Source organism: Corvus moneduloides, chromosome Z, assembly GCF_009650955.1.
Source record: "Corvus moneduloides isolate bCorMon1 chromosome Z, bCorMon1.pri, whole genome shotgun sequence".
Classification (NCBI taxonomy): domain Eukaryota; kingdom Metazoa; phylum Chordata; class Aves; order Passeriformes; family Corvidae; genus Corvus; species Corvus moneduloides.
The window spans coordinates 46,045,707-46,061,887 of record NC_045511.1 but is presented as its reverse complement, the minus strand read 5'-3'; the positions used below and the strand labels follow the sequence as shown (position 1 = coordinate 46,061,887).

The window sequence follows — 16,181 nt, the reverse complement described above, 5'->3', positions numbered from 1 at the left end:
TGATCTTTTGCCACTACCCTCTTGTTCAACTTCAGACAGATAACTTAGAGCTTTACCATTTGCATTTTCTAGGTGTGAAATGCTGTAAGGGGTAGAGGGGGGACTTCCAAGCCTCTGCTTGTCCTGTTCCACAGAGTGGTTTTTCCCACTAGCCTATACTGCCTGGGGGCTGTGCCCATGAAAATCCATGCAAGAGGGAATGGGAAATGAAGAAAGTGTACTGATGGTAGCATCTGCTACCCCACATACTTGGGTGTTCAACTTCTCACTTTCACCACTGCGAGTCATGAGTGACAATATATTGGGCACCTCCCTCCACCAGCCACACTGAGCGGGTGTGAAGGGCTTGGACAACAGTCCCCATCATACAGCCATCACTTACTGGGTTAATGTGTCCAGGCAGGGTGAAGACAACTGTTCTGGAGTGATGTCTCACTGGGGTGAGGGTCCCTGAGGTGCAACTCACAGCTGTGAATTCCAAGAGGCCCAAGCACAACCCCTGATGTTGTAGCCACTCCATACCCCCAGCAAGCTGCCTGAGTACAGGAGAGAGAAGGTCAGGAGGACACTTTTGTGTGGCAAGGCAGAGAGCTGCAATTAAAACCACAGATGGAGTAGTGTCTCCTGGAAGTTTCAGATGGTGCCACTGTCAGAAATTTTGAAGAGTATGTAGTGTGAGGCACAGTGTTTGAGGAAGTCCAAAAAACAAGCATGGGTGATGAGCTCAGGTATCTAAAAGTTTAGATGACCTTTTCATTCCTGAACTATTTTAATATAGCCAGACTTTGGTAAGGAAGGTAAAGAAAGATAATTAAAACCTCAGAATTTCAACTTAGATGATAATAATATGGTTCAAACATGCCATAGGCATGGATTCTTGACACTATTCAGGATGCCAGAACAGTGTTAGTGCAGCACAATGAAATATGTCGGCATGTGGTAATTTTAAGAGCCAGAAGCATCTCCTCTTAAACAATCTGAAATGTAAATGTGAAGCCTGTTTTCCCTCCTTGCTCTGTGTTTTCTTGACAGCCACTGCCAGAATCCAACCAGTAACTTGTCACCTCAAAAATATATTGATGCATTTGCAATGGCTGAGGTGCTAATCCTGACCCTCACGTGTATGCACGTGCCTGCCTTACACAGTCTTCACGACAAACTCTGGTTTCTTAGACTAAGTCAGTCCTACCAACAGCCAGGATGGGAGGCCAAAGACTCCCTAAGGACAAGATCCCTGGCATCATGCAGAAGGGTTCTTATAGTATGCAGTGCAATGGCAAGAAAACAAGCCAGTTGGCTTGACCATAACCAAACACAGATGATTTAAACTAGAACCTTTCCTAATCCAGTTCAGCTGCATGGCAAGGACAAGACCCTGATTTTCACTGCATAACTAAGCTGTCTCATTTAAAGTTCGGGCTACACATAGCTCAGAGTGCTTTCAGGATCTTCTCCAGCACTGAACAGGGGCTACAGATTGTTTCCTATACTCTTTTCCAAAGAAATGAAAATAAAAATCCGTTTTGCGTGGAAATGGGATGCAATTCACACATTATTAGGATTTAGCAGTTCTTGCTCTTTTAAAAATTACTGTGAAAATAATAGCTTTTGAACTGACATTTGAAGAAATAAAAGGGATATTTTTTCTTTCTTTCCATTTTTAGCTACTGAACATAGCATATTAAACCTACTCTTACCTACTCTTCTGGAATCTCCTTGCTCCTCCCTACACTCTCCATTCTCTCTTGTTTTACTATTGTCTTCAAAATTTGGAAATACCACTCTAGTCTCTTTCCCTAAAAGTAAGAAAAAAAAAAAAAGCTTTAGGATTTAACAAAATTTCTTGATTTTTAAATTAAAGTCCCTTACCAACATAGCAAAACATTCTGGAAACAAAAATCCTAACCAATGTGGATGAAAAAAATGTTTAAAAATGGACTGGGTAATTGTTTTGTTTTGTTTTATTTAATACTGTCTTCACTAACTAAATGTCTATAGGGGCTGTCTGCTGCAGACTCCATCACGGTGTAGTAAATCACCTCATAGAGGTCACTTCACCTGGGTGTGGTCTGTGAACTGCCTCAGTAAAGTATTTCAGCCTCATTCCATCACAGGCTTCAAGCTATATGAGAGAAAGTTTTATGTAGAGAAATACGTGGAGAAACTAGTGGCTATTACTATTGTAGGACTTCCAGCCTTTCCTCACTGCATGTCATGAGCAAGAAACCGCTCTGCTGCAGTTGCAGATGCAACCTCTATCGTTCCTGTTCCACAAAGAGTCAACAGAGCTGATCCATGTTTCCTCAGCAAACTGAACTGGAGAGGTGCACAGCCCTGCTGCATGTTTCATTGGGACCAGGAATGCTGCAGCACTCACTAGAACATACCCTGCTTATCCCTTTCTGGCAACAAGCACTGCAGTTAATTGGAGAGAGGATAAACAAAGGGGAAGTACAGTGTCCAGCTCTGTATCTCATAACTGAGATACTCACATCCATTTTTATGTATGACTGTGTGGAATGTGCTTAAATATGTGCTTAAATGTCTTCCTGAGTGGATGTCGTACGGAAGGAAAGAGGGGATGGCCCAAAGTGATGCATATTGCACGCAGCTTTGGAAACATGTAATGTGACTACAGGTTGTGGAATGAATAGGCTGCCCATTACAGCTCCAATAAGCACTGGGGCATAACCCTTGTCTTTGCTGGATATAGCCTGTAGCAGAATTCTTCCCCTGGGCAAGGCTTAACAGCAAAACATGAGAAGGGTATTGAAGGGATTTAATTGCATAGCTATCAAGCCTTAGTAGCAGTTGCCCATATATGTTCTCAAGACCACATGTGGGAGTAGAGATGTCTGGATCCTGTGTGATGGGATATTTCAAAACCAGCTGTAGTAATACAAGTAGCAATGCATGGACCTTTACATGGTGAAGGAAAACAAAAAAGAGACTAAACAAGCTGAAAGGGACCAAACACGCTGAGAGGGCAGCTGCTATTCAATTACTTAAAGCTGGAAGACTGAAAAGAGTATCCCAGTTTCTAGCCACAATTGTTGCATTTCCCTTAGTTGTGAGCCCCCCAATACCCACTTACTAAGACTGCCTCACTTGGGATATGGCAATAAAACTTTGCCTTTTGGCCACAGTGACTACTGGAATTATATAATGTTTTGTGAGTTTTTATATGACAGAGGATGTCTTTCACGGAGGCAAAGCTAAGCAAGAAGTCACTTTGACATGCTGTCACATGGCATGCACCAGTAAGGAAAATGGGACCAGGAGGTGAAAACACTTGACAAAGTAGCTGCCTTGAAAAACAGCCTGCAGCAAGTAGCACGTCCTGGAAGTGGAGGTGAAGGCAGTCTGAGAGAGAAGACAGGGATGTAGAAAACTAAAATTCCAGGCTAGGTGGCCCTTCAAAGGGCAAGCACACGGGAAACAGGGTGACTTCCAGATCGCTTTCCTTCAAGATAGGGGAGTTTCTCTGTCTTAGCACCAAGAGGTTATTACATCAAAGTTATACGCTGCAAAATGCACTTCTGCTCCTCACGGCAGGGCAGCCCCACGATGTCATGGTCAGCCCCCACCCAGCTCTGCATCTGGCGCGGCGGCTGCCCTGGCTCGGAGACGCCCCTCCGCTGGGGCAGCCCCGTGCTCACCCGTGCAGCGGCACCCCATGGGACAGGGCTGGGAGAGAGTGGGGGGCTTCGCTGCTGTCTATGAGAAAAGGAAGCAAACAGACGATCATACAAGTAAAAATAAAAGTGTAAGGAGCTTGCAGGCAGAACCGAAGCCAGGCTTGAAATCGCGGGTACCCTTGTGATACCGGCTCAGGTGTCCCCTTACTTCCTCACCTGCCTCCTTCTCCTCTATTTGTAACAGTAGGTTCTTCGGAGAGTCTGTACACACAGCTTTGTCACTTTAATGTCTGATGTCAATACATGCAGTGCATGCGGGGCATGTGGACACCTTACCCCTCCCTCCCTCCCCATCCAGATGCTCTATGTCGCTTCTCTTAAGGGCTGCCCTGCAGCAGCAGCCTTTTGCAGCATGCCATGTTACCACTGCACTCACAAGTGTCTGTACGGTTCCCCCAGCATCCGCGCTCTCCCTCCTCCTGGCAGCTCTGTCCTTTCCCTTATCCAAACCTGCTTCAGCTGGGGCTGCAGCCACCGCCTGCCTGCCCGCCTGCCGCAGCTCCCGCTCCCTGCGCCATGTGCCACCGTCCTTCCCTGCGCGCTGTGCTGCTCGCTAAGGACATGCTGTGGCACAGCTGTCTGCCTCCTCTGCTGCAGTCAGGCAGGTTTGTATTACCGTGCACGCTGCTGATGTCGAGCTCCTGTCGTGACCCAGCACCACATAGGAGGAGCAAATGAGCTGAGACGTCAACGCAAAAAATTATAGCCATGCGAGCTATCCCTCTGCTCAGCTGCTTGGAGAGTGCCTACATGGTTTGTGTGACAGCACCAGCACACAGAAGCAGCACTGAAATGCAGTTAGCAAGACAGCTGGGAGACAGGCAGCCAGGCAGGCACTGGTCCAGTGACTAAAATGATCGTACCGTGAGCCAGCCTGCAGTGCCTCCAAAAGTCGCTGATTGCTACACAGGAGCTCAGCTTTCCTTGCAATTACTCCAGTTTCCCCCCTGTGACTGCAGTCCGTTTTGGTTTTGTTTGCCTTTTTGTTTCTCCCTCCCACCCACCGGTCTCCCTCTCTCCTCCCGTGTCCTTCTCTCCAGGATGGCGGAAGCAGAGTTGCACAAGGAAAGGCTCCAAGCCATAGCAGTAAGTCAGTTTCCTTTTACTTGCTCTTTTGTCCATAGCCGTGGGTTGTTGGAGGGAAGGGGGGATTCCAGCATAGTGGCTGGGAAGCGCCCGGAGTGCCTGGCTTTTGCGAAGTTGTGTGTGGAATTCCCTGTTCGGGAAATGAGTGGTTAAAATCTGCTTTGCGGGATTTGGCGGAGAAAGAGGGCTCTGAGGAAGAGCGTTGAGCTGACACGTGCAGAAAGAAAAATGTGAATGCACAGTGGCATGCTTAAAAGATTGATGATAGAGAAGAAAAGGAATAAATGGGGAGGAGGGGAGATTGCAGGAGAAAATCAGTACTCTGCTGAATATATATTTTTTCACAGTTGGAGGTTTTGCTTAGCTGATGAAAAAGTCAAGCAAAATGATCTGCTGCAGGATGGCTTTTAGTGCAGAAAATAATTGTTATATTCCTAATTTTAAGACAATCGAACACAGGCACTGCATTATCAAAATTGTGTAATTGTTTGATCTACTAGTTAAACTGTCACCTCAGCTCCATAGCTTGGGCTGCTGAGCACATGATTTCAGACAAATTCCCTGCTGAGCTGCATCATGCCAGGGGTAAAATCTAGGCAGGATTGAGCCCGATTTTAGTTATAACTCTTGTTTTCACATTTAGTAGAGTAATTTGGCTTGAGCCATGAGCTCAGCTGGTGCAGACCTCAGAGAAACGTGGGTGGAGACACCTGGTGAGGAAGGGGCCTGGGTGTTGAGGATCCACCGTCATCCTGGCATACAGAAACTGCCAGCTCATCCTGTAGCATGTCACAGGCACCGTGTCAAAAGGCCTGTGTTTCTGTGGGCACTGCCAGCCGGACAGCCCCATACAGCCTGCCCTTGTTCAAGTAACACCCAGCTCTTCTTCCCCATGGCTGAGACATTGATGCAGCTGTGCCAGTCCCAGACAGATGGCACAGTCCGTGCTGGGGACCACACACCTGGAGGTCTGAAGGGAAACAGAAAACAGCAGAGCCCGCATGGATTTTAAGTTTTCTTTCCCAGTTGCCCCAGTGATCAACAGATGCTACATTTTTCTGTAGCTGGCACAGGTTACAGATTTCTTTTGTAGTGTAACAGGAATGGCTGCTGCTGCTTCTGCTGCTGTTCCAAGGTATTTTTCTGAAGTCCACTATTCTGATGATAGGTCCATGGAGATTTAAAATAACCAGATTTAAAAGAAGTAGATATGGGATTTTTCTCTCTAAAATATTAACTGTAAAAGAGCAAATGGTACCATTTGATATGGGGAGGGAAGAAGCTATAACCATTTAATTTTCAGGCAGTGGAAAGCAGATGCATATTTTTAAGCTGGTTCTCAGTTTTCTATCAACATAGGCATTGCCATATCTCAAGTGGAAACACCAGGAATGTTCCCCCAGAGGCAAACCTCACCGCTGCCTGTAATTTGGGACTCCTTTATGGCAAAACTGTACTGCAGAGCTGCTCCGTGCTTTGCTGCAGTGCATAGCTCTGAAACATTTCTGTCTCCACATTAAAAAAACAAAAGCTTTATATTATTGTTGTTTCTTTTGACTGCTATATAATAAAACACCAGACAGCACTCATTTCCTCATGATGTCCTGGAATCTGTCATCAAAGTAGATCAGGTGCTCTGGTTCTTAGTGCCCTGCATTTCACACCAGTGAGGCCATTATGGATTTAATATTATCACCTGGTGTATTGCAGCTTTTACAGCAGGTTTGTGCTGGCATAGTAGAAGGCCTTGAGAGTCTGAACCTTCAGTTTCTATACATATTTCCTTTTTGGTTTCTATTTCTGTTAATAAATAAAATGTAGTAAGCAATGTTTGCAGTTAATTGGATTGAAAGAATTTTACTTCAGCATCAAAAATATTCAGCCTTATTTTAAGTGTTATGCGGGTCCATGAACCAACTTGTTTGCTTACCACTCTGCAGAGCAACAGGTTTTCCATATAATCTTGTTAGGTGACTTTTCTCCTATGCTTGGGCTGCTGCAAATGTTTGTCAGAATGCAGAGAAGTTAAGCATAAGTTTTGCTCCATCAGACTGAGTGACATTACACAAGTTAGGCTTTTCCCTCCTGCCACTGGCTGGCTAAAATAAGGTCAGTTCTCAAGCGTTGTATGGCCTTTCCCAGAAGAAGAAAGAACTGGCATTTCAGTTCAGCTTGGTGTTTCATCTGTTTGAACACACTGCAGTATCCCTTTGAGATGAGCAGAAGCTTACTCCAGCATTCTGCAATCACGCTGGCTGAATGCTAGACTTACAGAAATAAATCCACTTACCACTGGGTTCTCTACACACTGTTCTCTGTACATTCGCTTCTATAATCACCATGGTAAATGAGTTTGCTGGGAAATGTGCAGAGTAAATTTTAAGTGTGTATCACTGAATATTTAAAGAAAACAAATCCAAAAATAGAAATATGAACTTTAACACCAGAAAGCTGACTGGTTTTGAAGAATTTGATTTTATACTTTGTTACCTTGACTTACCACAGTTTTAATATATGCCTCTCTGGAACAGAGGCAAGTGTCATGGGAAGAGGAAAAGAAGGAGTCTACTGTTAGGACATTAATCTAAACCTCAGTGAATGTGAGTTAGCCACTTGTTTTGTCTGCAGCAAGTACTTAGCCTCTCTGCGCATTCATGTTCTATCTGTAAACTGTGAATAATTGACTTTGCCCTTGTCTTAGGGAGCTGTTAGGGGTGCATGCAAGATTGAGCTGTACTTGGATGCCATGGTTTACCAGGGCAAGAAATATCTAAATAAGTCTTTGAAAAATGGAATTTGTCATTCAAAGACCAGAGAAGCTTCAAATGTGTATGTTTTAGTGCCATTGAAATGCTTAAGCTGTGATTTTCAGATCTTTGTGACGTGCCTAAAACTCACTCACTGACTATGGCAAGACTCAGAGCACTGTGCAAATCTGGTTTGAGAAGCAGGAAGATGTGAGACAGCTGCTAAAAAGTGGAACCTAGTTCTCTCTGCTTGGGGGGAAGACGTAAACTTTGTGTCGTGGAGAGGTTCTATGATGACTAGGAGCGTTTAGTTTTCTGATCCTTACTTGAGCAGAGGTCACATCACATCTTCCAACTTGGATGTGTGCTATGGATACTGGTAAATTTTTCTGCCATGACACACTGCTCTTAGCATCTGTCTGAGCCTGAATCACCACAGCATCCATCTGCTGTTCTACCAGCAATGGAGCTGAGTGGTGCCCACTCTTAATACTGTAGGGAGATGCCTTCAGGAAGCATACAAGAAGTTAAAAGAAGAGGTCTGAAGCAATCTTCTCTCTGAGCTTGTTCCTGTATAGAGCACTTTAGTGTTTGCGTCTGCTTGTTTCCTGAAGGTGATTGGTGGGTAAAATTCTGTGTGAAAAAGGAAGCATTTTTGTGGCTTTAAAAAATATGCTGGCTGCAAGTTGCTCAGAAGTTGGGAATGTACATAGTCCCAGACTCAGTGGCCTGGGGACAGGTGAGCTGACTTAATTTTTCCTATTTTGGATAAATAACATGTGTGACCCCAAAATTTGTTATTTGGCCCCTTATCTCTTAGTGTAGAGAGCCCCACAAGATAGTGATCTAAACATAGACAAGCATTTACAAAACCTAAGTATTTTCTGTCCCCTTTCTAGCAATCACAAAGCTGGGAAGTAGGGTGTTGAGTACCAATTGGTGCATTTGGGATATGAATGCACATATGATGCAATGAACTTGTGTTACCCATGCCTCAAGTGGATTAAATGCAATCATTGAGGGGTAGCACTGAGGAGAAATTGTCAACTAAAGCAACAACCAGCACAGGAGTTGGAGGAGGTTTCCAGGTTCAAGAGATGTCCAGCCTACAGATTCAAGTGGGGAACTACTATACTGATTCCTCAGGAGATAAAAACAACAGCCATGATGGTCCCTTACTAACAAATGCCCAGCTCAGAGAACCAGTAGCTCAATTATAGTATCACTGACACTCAATTAGCCTCACCAAAGATACCTCCTGTCAAGCAAGGCCATTCTTGCTTTTTCTATATTGAACTGAATCTAACATTACTTAGATGTCCTGAGGGGGTTGACCTACTACAGCAGGACAGTGGGGGTTGAAAATAGCCCCCTCCTGTATCAGTGCGGTCTGCCTTACATGGATTAAGGACTGGCTTTCTGACAGGTCTTAAAAAGTTGCTGTTTGTGAGGGAGACTGCTGTTCCTTGAGAGCAAAGGCGCAAGAGAACTTACAGGAAGCAGCTTTTCAAGATTTGAAGGCATTCCCTAGTTGTAATTTGATACAAATGAACATTGCTGGTGTGCAGGTAACATAAGGAGTGGTGGAGGAGCTGGATATACTACATCAAGAGAGCAAGATTGATTATTTGGTAAACTGGATCTTCCATTTAAAGAAGTACTTCACACCCGTATACAGCAGGCATTAAAAGAGGGCAGTATGGGTTTGTGCATCCAGATTTAAGGTAGTATGGGGCTGGCACCAGGGCTCTGCAGTCTGAGCAGCGCTGCCTTTCACATGGAACAAGAGCTAGTGTGGGAGGTAGTACAACAGGGGCAAGGAGGGGGATACTTGTCCTGCACAGGAGATGAGTTTCACACCAGTTAAAACTATGCCAGATGAGATTTGGAAGTCCTCCCAAACAGGAGCTAGGTCCATTCATGTTTACATATAGCACTGCACTAATTTCTCAATAGGTGTTTGAGAATACTAATACAATTAGAATAGTAATAAAATATTTTGGAAAGACAGTACTGGTATAGTTTCAGTATCACAGTTGCTGGCAAGCTAATCATTCTGTATTTCTGCATTGGACACTCAACAACTGCAGTGAAGATAACTTGATGTCCATAGATTTCAGAAAATTTATTGACAGAAAAGCCAGCATCCCTTCTGCCTCTTCCCATCCTCCCCTTCCCTCCCAATAGCTATTACTCCACACAATGAAAACCCATGACTAGTACATCATACCCAGGGTCATTTTACTGTAACACTGCTCCACAATTTTTATGAGTCCTTCCAGAGATCATTGTCATGAAAATTAGAAACTTGTGTTGAGGATCACCTCAAAAGATGTGGCAAATTCATTTAATCAACAGTTTGCTTTTGCTGTGATAGCTTAATACACTAGTTTCCAATGCCTTCATTTAGGAAGTAATGCTTTTGTCCTCAAAGTTAAGCATGGGATCAAATCCCATGTTGTCTGAATCCAGTTGTCTTCAGACCTAAAGACTGCAGGGAAAAATAAAAATGCAGCAAGATATGGTAGAAGTAAGCCAGCTGTGACTTTTCTGCTTGGAAAATAGGTGAGTGAGAAGAATCTGCAGAAGGTGTAAGTGTTGTGGAGAGAGAGGATAAGTAAATACTACTTAGATGCTTTGGCACAAGGATCAGTAGGTACTGATTTTTGTGGACAAAACAAACCCAAAAAAATGTTCTCCTTGTAATGAGTTGTTAAGCTGTAGAGCCCCATTCTCCAGGATGTGGTGGATGCTGAAGAGTGCACTTGGGCTTGAGAACAAACCAGGTATGCTCATGGAAGTGGAATCCATAAAGGACTTTCTCATTAGAAGCAATTTTTGAGTTGCAAATTACTAGAGGCTGGCAGAGAAGATTTTTATCTGTTTACCATGCTCCTGGTTCAACTTCAGGCACTGTGAAGCACGGGTTAGATGTGCTGATGAAGTGCAGCCATCCTATGTACTCAAACACATTCCTGGAGCAACCAAATCTTGAAGTTTTGACACTAGAGAAAGCCCCTTTTGCAATACCCATTTGAATTCAAACTCATTCAGTATTGCTACATAGTTTAATCCAATTTTCCCGTTCCCATTTTCCCCCTCATTGTCTTATTTGCTCTTATCATATTTATCATATCATATTTATCATAGCTTACTTATCATATTTATGGCCCTGATTAATCACAGCCATTCCTCTGCCATCTCATTCCTCAGTGGTCCCAACATCCAATTACCTGAAACAGAAAAAAAATCCTCCTGTAGCTGTAGCTCTTCTCCTTTTACATTCTGAGCTAAAAGACTTGGGGACTAGTGAGACCTTACCATAATTCCAGAGTACTCTGGTGAGGAAGACCTGGCAGAGTTGAGTCTGCATCCTGCTGCAAATATTTCCAGGGATGGGTTCAGCAGGAGCAAACTAGGGGGTTAGCACAAACTAAATCTAAATTAGATCTGTATCGTGAGCATGACACGAATCTGTGAGATCCCTGTGAACCTCAGTGCAAATCAGCCAGAGGAGAGAAATTATGTTCGCATTGCTGTAAAGGATGAAGAGAGGTTTCCCTGCACACGGATCTGCAACCCTACCCTGGACTGCAGCAATACCATGAGTCAGCTTCATGGCAGGCCTTACACAGAGAAATACATGCAAGCACAGTTCTATCTTGCCTTTACTTTTGTAGTATATAAAGCACTGGGAGTTCATGCACAGCATATGAAATGTTACAGCCTTTGCCTATTCTAAGCCAAAAGTCAAGCAAAAATGCCTAAAGTATCTGGAAACTAAAATTACCTTCTCAAGTTTTATCTGTATTTTTGCTTTAGGAATATTTAGATGACAGCAAGAGAAGCAGAATTATAACGAAAAAATATTTGTGTCAAAGTATCAGTGAAAACTAGGTAGAAGACTAGAGAAACCAGAAACCAACTTGCTCTGAGAAATTTCTAGACAGTTTCCAGACTTACCCAAACTCAACTGTTTAAATTTAGAATTGTTTCCACAGCACATTCCTACCCCTTAACACATCACCAACATCTCTTGAGCACAGGCAAGAAAGCTGAGATACTGGATTTTGTTTTGTGCCTTTCAAATTATATTTTGAAAAAGAAGTTGAAAATAGGTGAAAAGGTTTTGTGATTTTGTTGTTGTTGTTAAGTCTCTGGTTAAATAAAATAGTTGTGAAAGATCTACATTTTTGGATACTACTGAACAGCTCTAGCCTGGAGTGTAACTTCAAGGACAGATTTCCTGTACTGTGGTATTAGTGGGGTAGCTGTTAGTCTGAAGCCAGACTGTGGGATTTACATGCAATTCTTAAAGTAATGGATAGCTGGGTAGCTAGGCTGAAGGTGGGATAGGCCTAGAAGGGGTGGCACAGAGACACTCAGCCTCTCCTTGAGCAGTCCTGCTCTTTCAGGAATCACTCCTTGTATCCAACTCCTTACATGCTTTACAAATGTTGTTTTATTCTTGCACAGAATGAAGTGTATCCTTCTTGCAAAGGACAGTCACCAGCAAGAGGGTTCATCTGCCAAGTGTATTTGGGAGAGTATTGGACTATGCATCTTTAGTAAATTATTAATTACTACCTTGCCCTCTCTCAAAGGGCACATGAGCGTGTGCTGAAGGCACTGGTTGGACTGAGGATGCCTTTCAGAAGCAGGGCTTGGAACCAAAGGGATGCTACACTTGCCTCTGTCCCTAATTTCCTAGAGCAGAAAAGAATTTTCTGGCAAATTCTGATCACGGAAAGCCACGTGGTTGCAAGGGTTAACATCACCAAACAAGTGGGGTGGCAGTGAAATAGGTATGGCTTTTTGGCAATCGCACACCAGACCTGTGTAGTTCTTGACACACAGATGCTTTTTGTTACTTAGCTGACTTCCAGAGAGGTTAGATGCTGGAGGCGTGTAAAGCTTTCTTCCTCTTCGCCAGTAAAAACAAATGCTCTCTGTGCACAAAAAAAAGGCCAGCAACCAATGCAGTTTGGAGTGCTCTTTTTGGAAGGAGACAGACCTGCCCTCATCTATGAGTTGCTGCCCCTTCCAGACACACAGAGCTCAGGTTGTTGATTTAGGCAGTACTCAGACTGTTTTAATTTGAGCTGCCAGGATAATTTATCAGGATCCACAGACAACAATCAGCAGGGTGGGCTCAGCCCCTCTGCAGTTCCTAATAATAGCAGTCCCTGGCAATCAGCTGGAGGTTTGGGACGGCAGAGATGTGTTCCGATATTTCCAAAAAATTACATACCTTGAAAGAAAGCCTTCATTTTACCAGCAGAGAACCAAATAAAAGGCACTTTCCAGCTTTTTGGGGCTATGTCATTGACAGCTTCTCTGCTTCAGCCATGTTCCTTTGCCATGCAGAGTTGCAAGCAGCACTGCAGTAGAGGGAAGTAACCTGGTCAACTAATGGCTGAAGAGACCCTTTTAAGAGGCTGACTATTGCAGACAGAAATTGGAAGCCAGGTTGCTGTGTAATTTATTGCTGGAGGAGGGAGAGCTGAGCAACCCGTGGGGCTGGCTGCAGTCGCACAGCTGCAGTCTCGTTACGGCACAGCAGCAGCAGGAGAGAGCGCAGGGCTGAGATGGCTCAGAGTGGGTGTGAGTGCCTGGCCATTAATTAACCAGCTGGGTGCCACTGTGGGATGACCGGCCTGTCCCGGAGGGAAAGGGTATACAAGCACGTACACATCCCCTCCCTGTTAACCTCTCGTGGAACACCTCTGCTCTTCGCCACGTGCCAGGTCCTTGGAAAAGATCCTGCTGACAACCATGGGTTTTTAAGGATCCCTAGTCTTCCAACTGTTTCCCATTTGGAGCATAAAGCAAGCATTTGGCATCCAAGGTGTCACTAAATTTACGATAACTGCAGCACAGGGGACTGGATTGTCTCATGTGCTGGCATTGGTACAAAACTGCTGTCTTGAATGTGTTGGCCAGTTCTGGCAGCTCTGTGCAGATAGTGTTTGAGAGTTAATCCCTTATCTCTTTTGAATCCTTAAGTACATTGACATAAAAAGTAAGGCTCAGTTGTTAGTCATGTATTTTTTCTTAATAAAAACAAGCATATGCAAGCACTTGCTGCATGTTAGTGAAATAGGCTCCAGCAGAAGTCTGATTCAGCATTAAAAGCTGCATCTTTAAGACTGCTCCTTGTGGTAGGGATACCTGCTGTATTAGGAATGTGCATAAACTCATCCCAGCATCACCGAGATCTTAGCAAATTGTTCTGGTTAAGGAAGTAACTTCTAACCAGATAGGAAAAAAAATCTATGGTTTTTAAAAAATAAAATAAAGAGCAGCCTAAATGTAACAGTTTTAAGAACTGTGTCCCTGAATCAGTAAAACACTGGGAAGTACTGGTTGTTTGTAGTAAATTTACAGTTGTCATTGCTGAAGTTTCAAAATGTACAAGATTTAGACTAAAATAAGATATAAAGTATAGTGTATAGACTATATAGGATGTCTGAAACTCATCTGTGAAGTAAAGACCTGTTCACACTTTTCATGCTTTAGCTTTAGATTATCAGATTGCCAACTTCCTGGGTGCCTGAGGAAAAATAATAGAATTGAAGTGGTTTATGAGTATTCTTTTCCTTATCATGTGTGGCATTGCTTATGATGCTGATCCAAGATTTTGGTGAAACTGATGACACCGACCTCCTCCTCTGTGAATTTTTCAGTAATTCACAGTATTGCAGGAGAGTTGTTCCAGAATCAATAGAGCTTACAATGTAGGCAACTCTTTACATTTTTTTTCCCTGGGCTTTTAATATGATGTAATAATTCATAATTCTGAAGACAGGAGTTGTTCTAAAGATCTTTTCACTTCTGAATGGAGCAGACAGAAAATCCTGCTGAACTGAAGAAACCTAGTAGGAGTTGACTTTTACAACTCTGCCGCAAATTTCAGAGGTGAATTTCCCTCTGGATTTGGCCCCTGTATCTCAAGACTACACTGTCTGCAAACTCACTGCCCATGAAAGCAGCCCTGAAACACAGATCTAAGGAAAAAAACACCGGTATTTTGGTGGTCCAAGTATCTACAGCTACAGTTTCTGCTACATTTTGGTCTGTTACATTTTAGGGCAAGCCTCCATCCTGGCTTAAACATACAGGAAAACAAAAATAGTCTTTGGTCTCTGTTAGTTTGAAAACACATGCTCATTGGTAAAATAAATCCAATTTACATTGAAGTGGATAATATTAACCACGTGACTGTGGGCAAGTCATAGGTGACTGGTGGAAAGGTGGTGAAGTGGTTATATGCTGTTACTATCTGTATGGATTGGAGAGTGGTTTGACCAAGCTCATCTGTATGCCACTGAAGTGATAAAGAGAGTTTAAAATGATACTGGCATATTACCTTTTTCACATGATGTCTTCAAAACAAGGATTCTTACCACCTAGTACTTAACAACTGCTGACTAACATTTCTGAAGAAAGAGTGATAGTGGATAATGCTGTGAACAGTATTCAGCAGCCTCATCTATCATGGAAAAGGCATTGTGTGTATATATATGTGTATATACATACAAATACACACATGAAATGTTGGTATATATATTCTGGAATGCTGTTTGTTAGGCATGTGGAATGGTGTTTTGGTCAGACCCATGCTGGGTGTTAGTCTCCAAGAAATCCATGGGCAGAAGGGAGAAGAGTCCAAGAGAGTCAGGAATGATCCGAAGTGGAAGAAAATTACTGCTGAGGCAAGACAGAATTGTCTGGCCTGGTGAAGAAAATACCGAGGTTTAGCTGATCTTTCTTAAGGGTAGAAAAACCTTCTGCATTCCTTTGAGAGTGGATCACCAGTATTTTTGCTTATTCTCAGATGTTTCTCAGTCAACTGATGATTACTATTCTGAATATAAAGGGTTCCTCTGCAGCCAGTCAGTTTCCTTGCAATGCCAAGCATAATCCTTCCCTGAGATTTGGCAGCATACAAGCAGTATGGATGCTTGCAGACCCAGAAGAGCAATTTAACCCAACTGCAGTGGCAGAAATCTGAAGCTGGGTTGGTTTACTTCGCATTTTGAATAGGCTAAGTGTGTGAGTAGTCAGGCGCTGGAATTCAGGTATGTTGGGTAACCTGATCATGTTTGAGAACGTAAGATTACCTTTCTTCCTGTAGGAGAACCACCAGTCCCTATTCTCTTCTGCAGCAGGACTGTATTCTGCTTCCAATCAAGTTTATAGGAATTTTGCTGCTATTTTCTGTGGTGAGCAGGAACAGACCCATAGTATCCCCATAAATATTCACACAATTTCTAACTCTATCATCACAAAAAATGCCAGGTCTGTGCCAATTCAGACGTGTAAATCAGACTTTCCAGGACGAAGTATAAGGATGAGGATGAATAGAGAAAATGAGATTCATTATTTGTCTAAACTTAAGAGTTGCATCCTTTGCCCTTTGTCAAATGCTCATATCAGCAGTACAGAGGCACAGTTAGAAAGTGCCTAAACTCACCTATTGAAAGTTCAGCTTTTTATGTAAAAAAAAATATACTGGATTTTAAATTCCTTATGTTCTTGTTCACCCACAGGAGAAAGGCAGTTTTGACAGCTTGGTTCTTATAATACCCACTGGTCTTGACTTCTTCCCTTTTAATGTTACCTAGAGTGCAGATATACCTTTGCTGGA

At 43.2% G+C, this 16,181-nt stretch overlaps 1 protein-coding gene across 5 annotated transcripts in view; it reads left to right on the top strand.

Annotated features, from left to right (window-relative positions):
* The first annotated feature begins 4,317 nt into the window (after nucleotides 1-4,317).
* Nucleotides 4,318-16,181, top strand: part of PALM2AKAP2 (PALM2 and AKAP2 fusion) — a 265,964-nt gene continuing 254,100 nt past the window's right edge. For 2 of the 5 annotated variants that reach the window (XM_032097539.1, XM_032097537.1), the window contains exon 1: nucleotides 4,397-4,784. In XM_032097539.1, the coding sequence (XP_031953430.1) occupies nucleotides 4,740-4,784 (45 nt within the window). In that variant the 5' untranslated portion in view covers nucleotides 4,397-4,739. Of the gene's footprint in view, nucleotides 4,785-16,181 lie in introns of all 5 variants that reach the window. The other 3 variants (XM_032097533.1, XM_032097535.1, XM_032097534.1) reach the window with 3 other exon arrangements.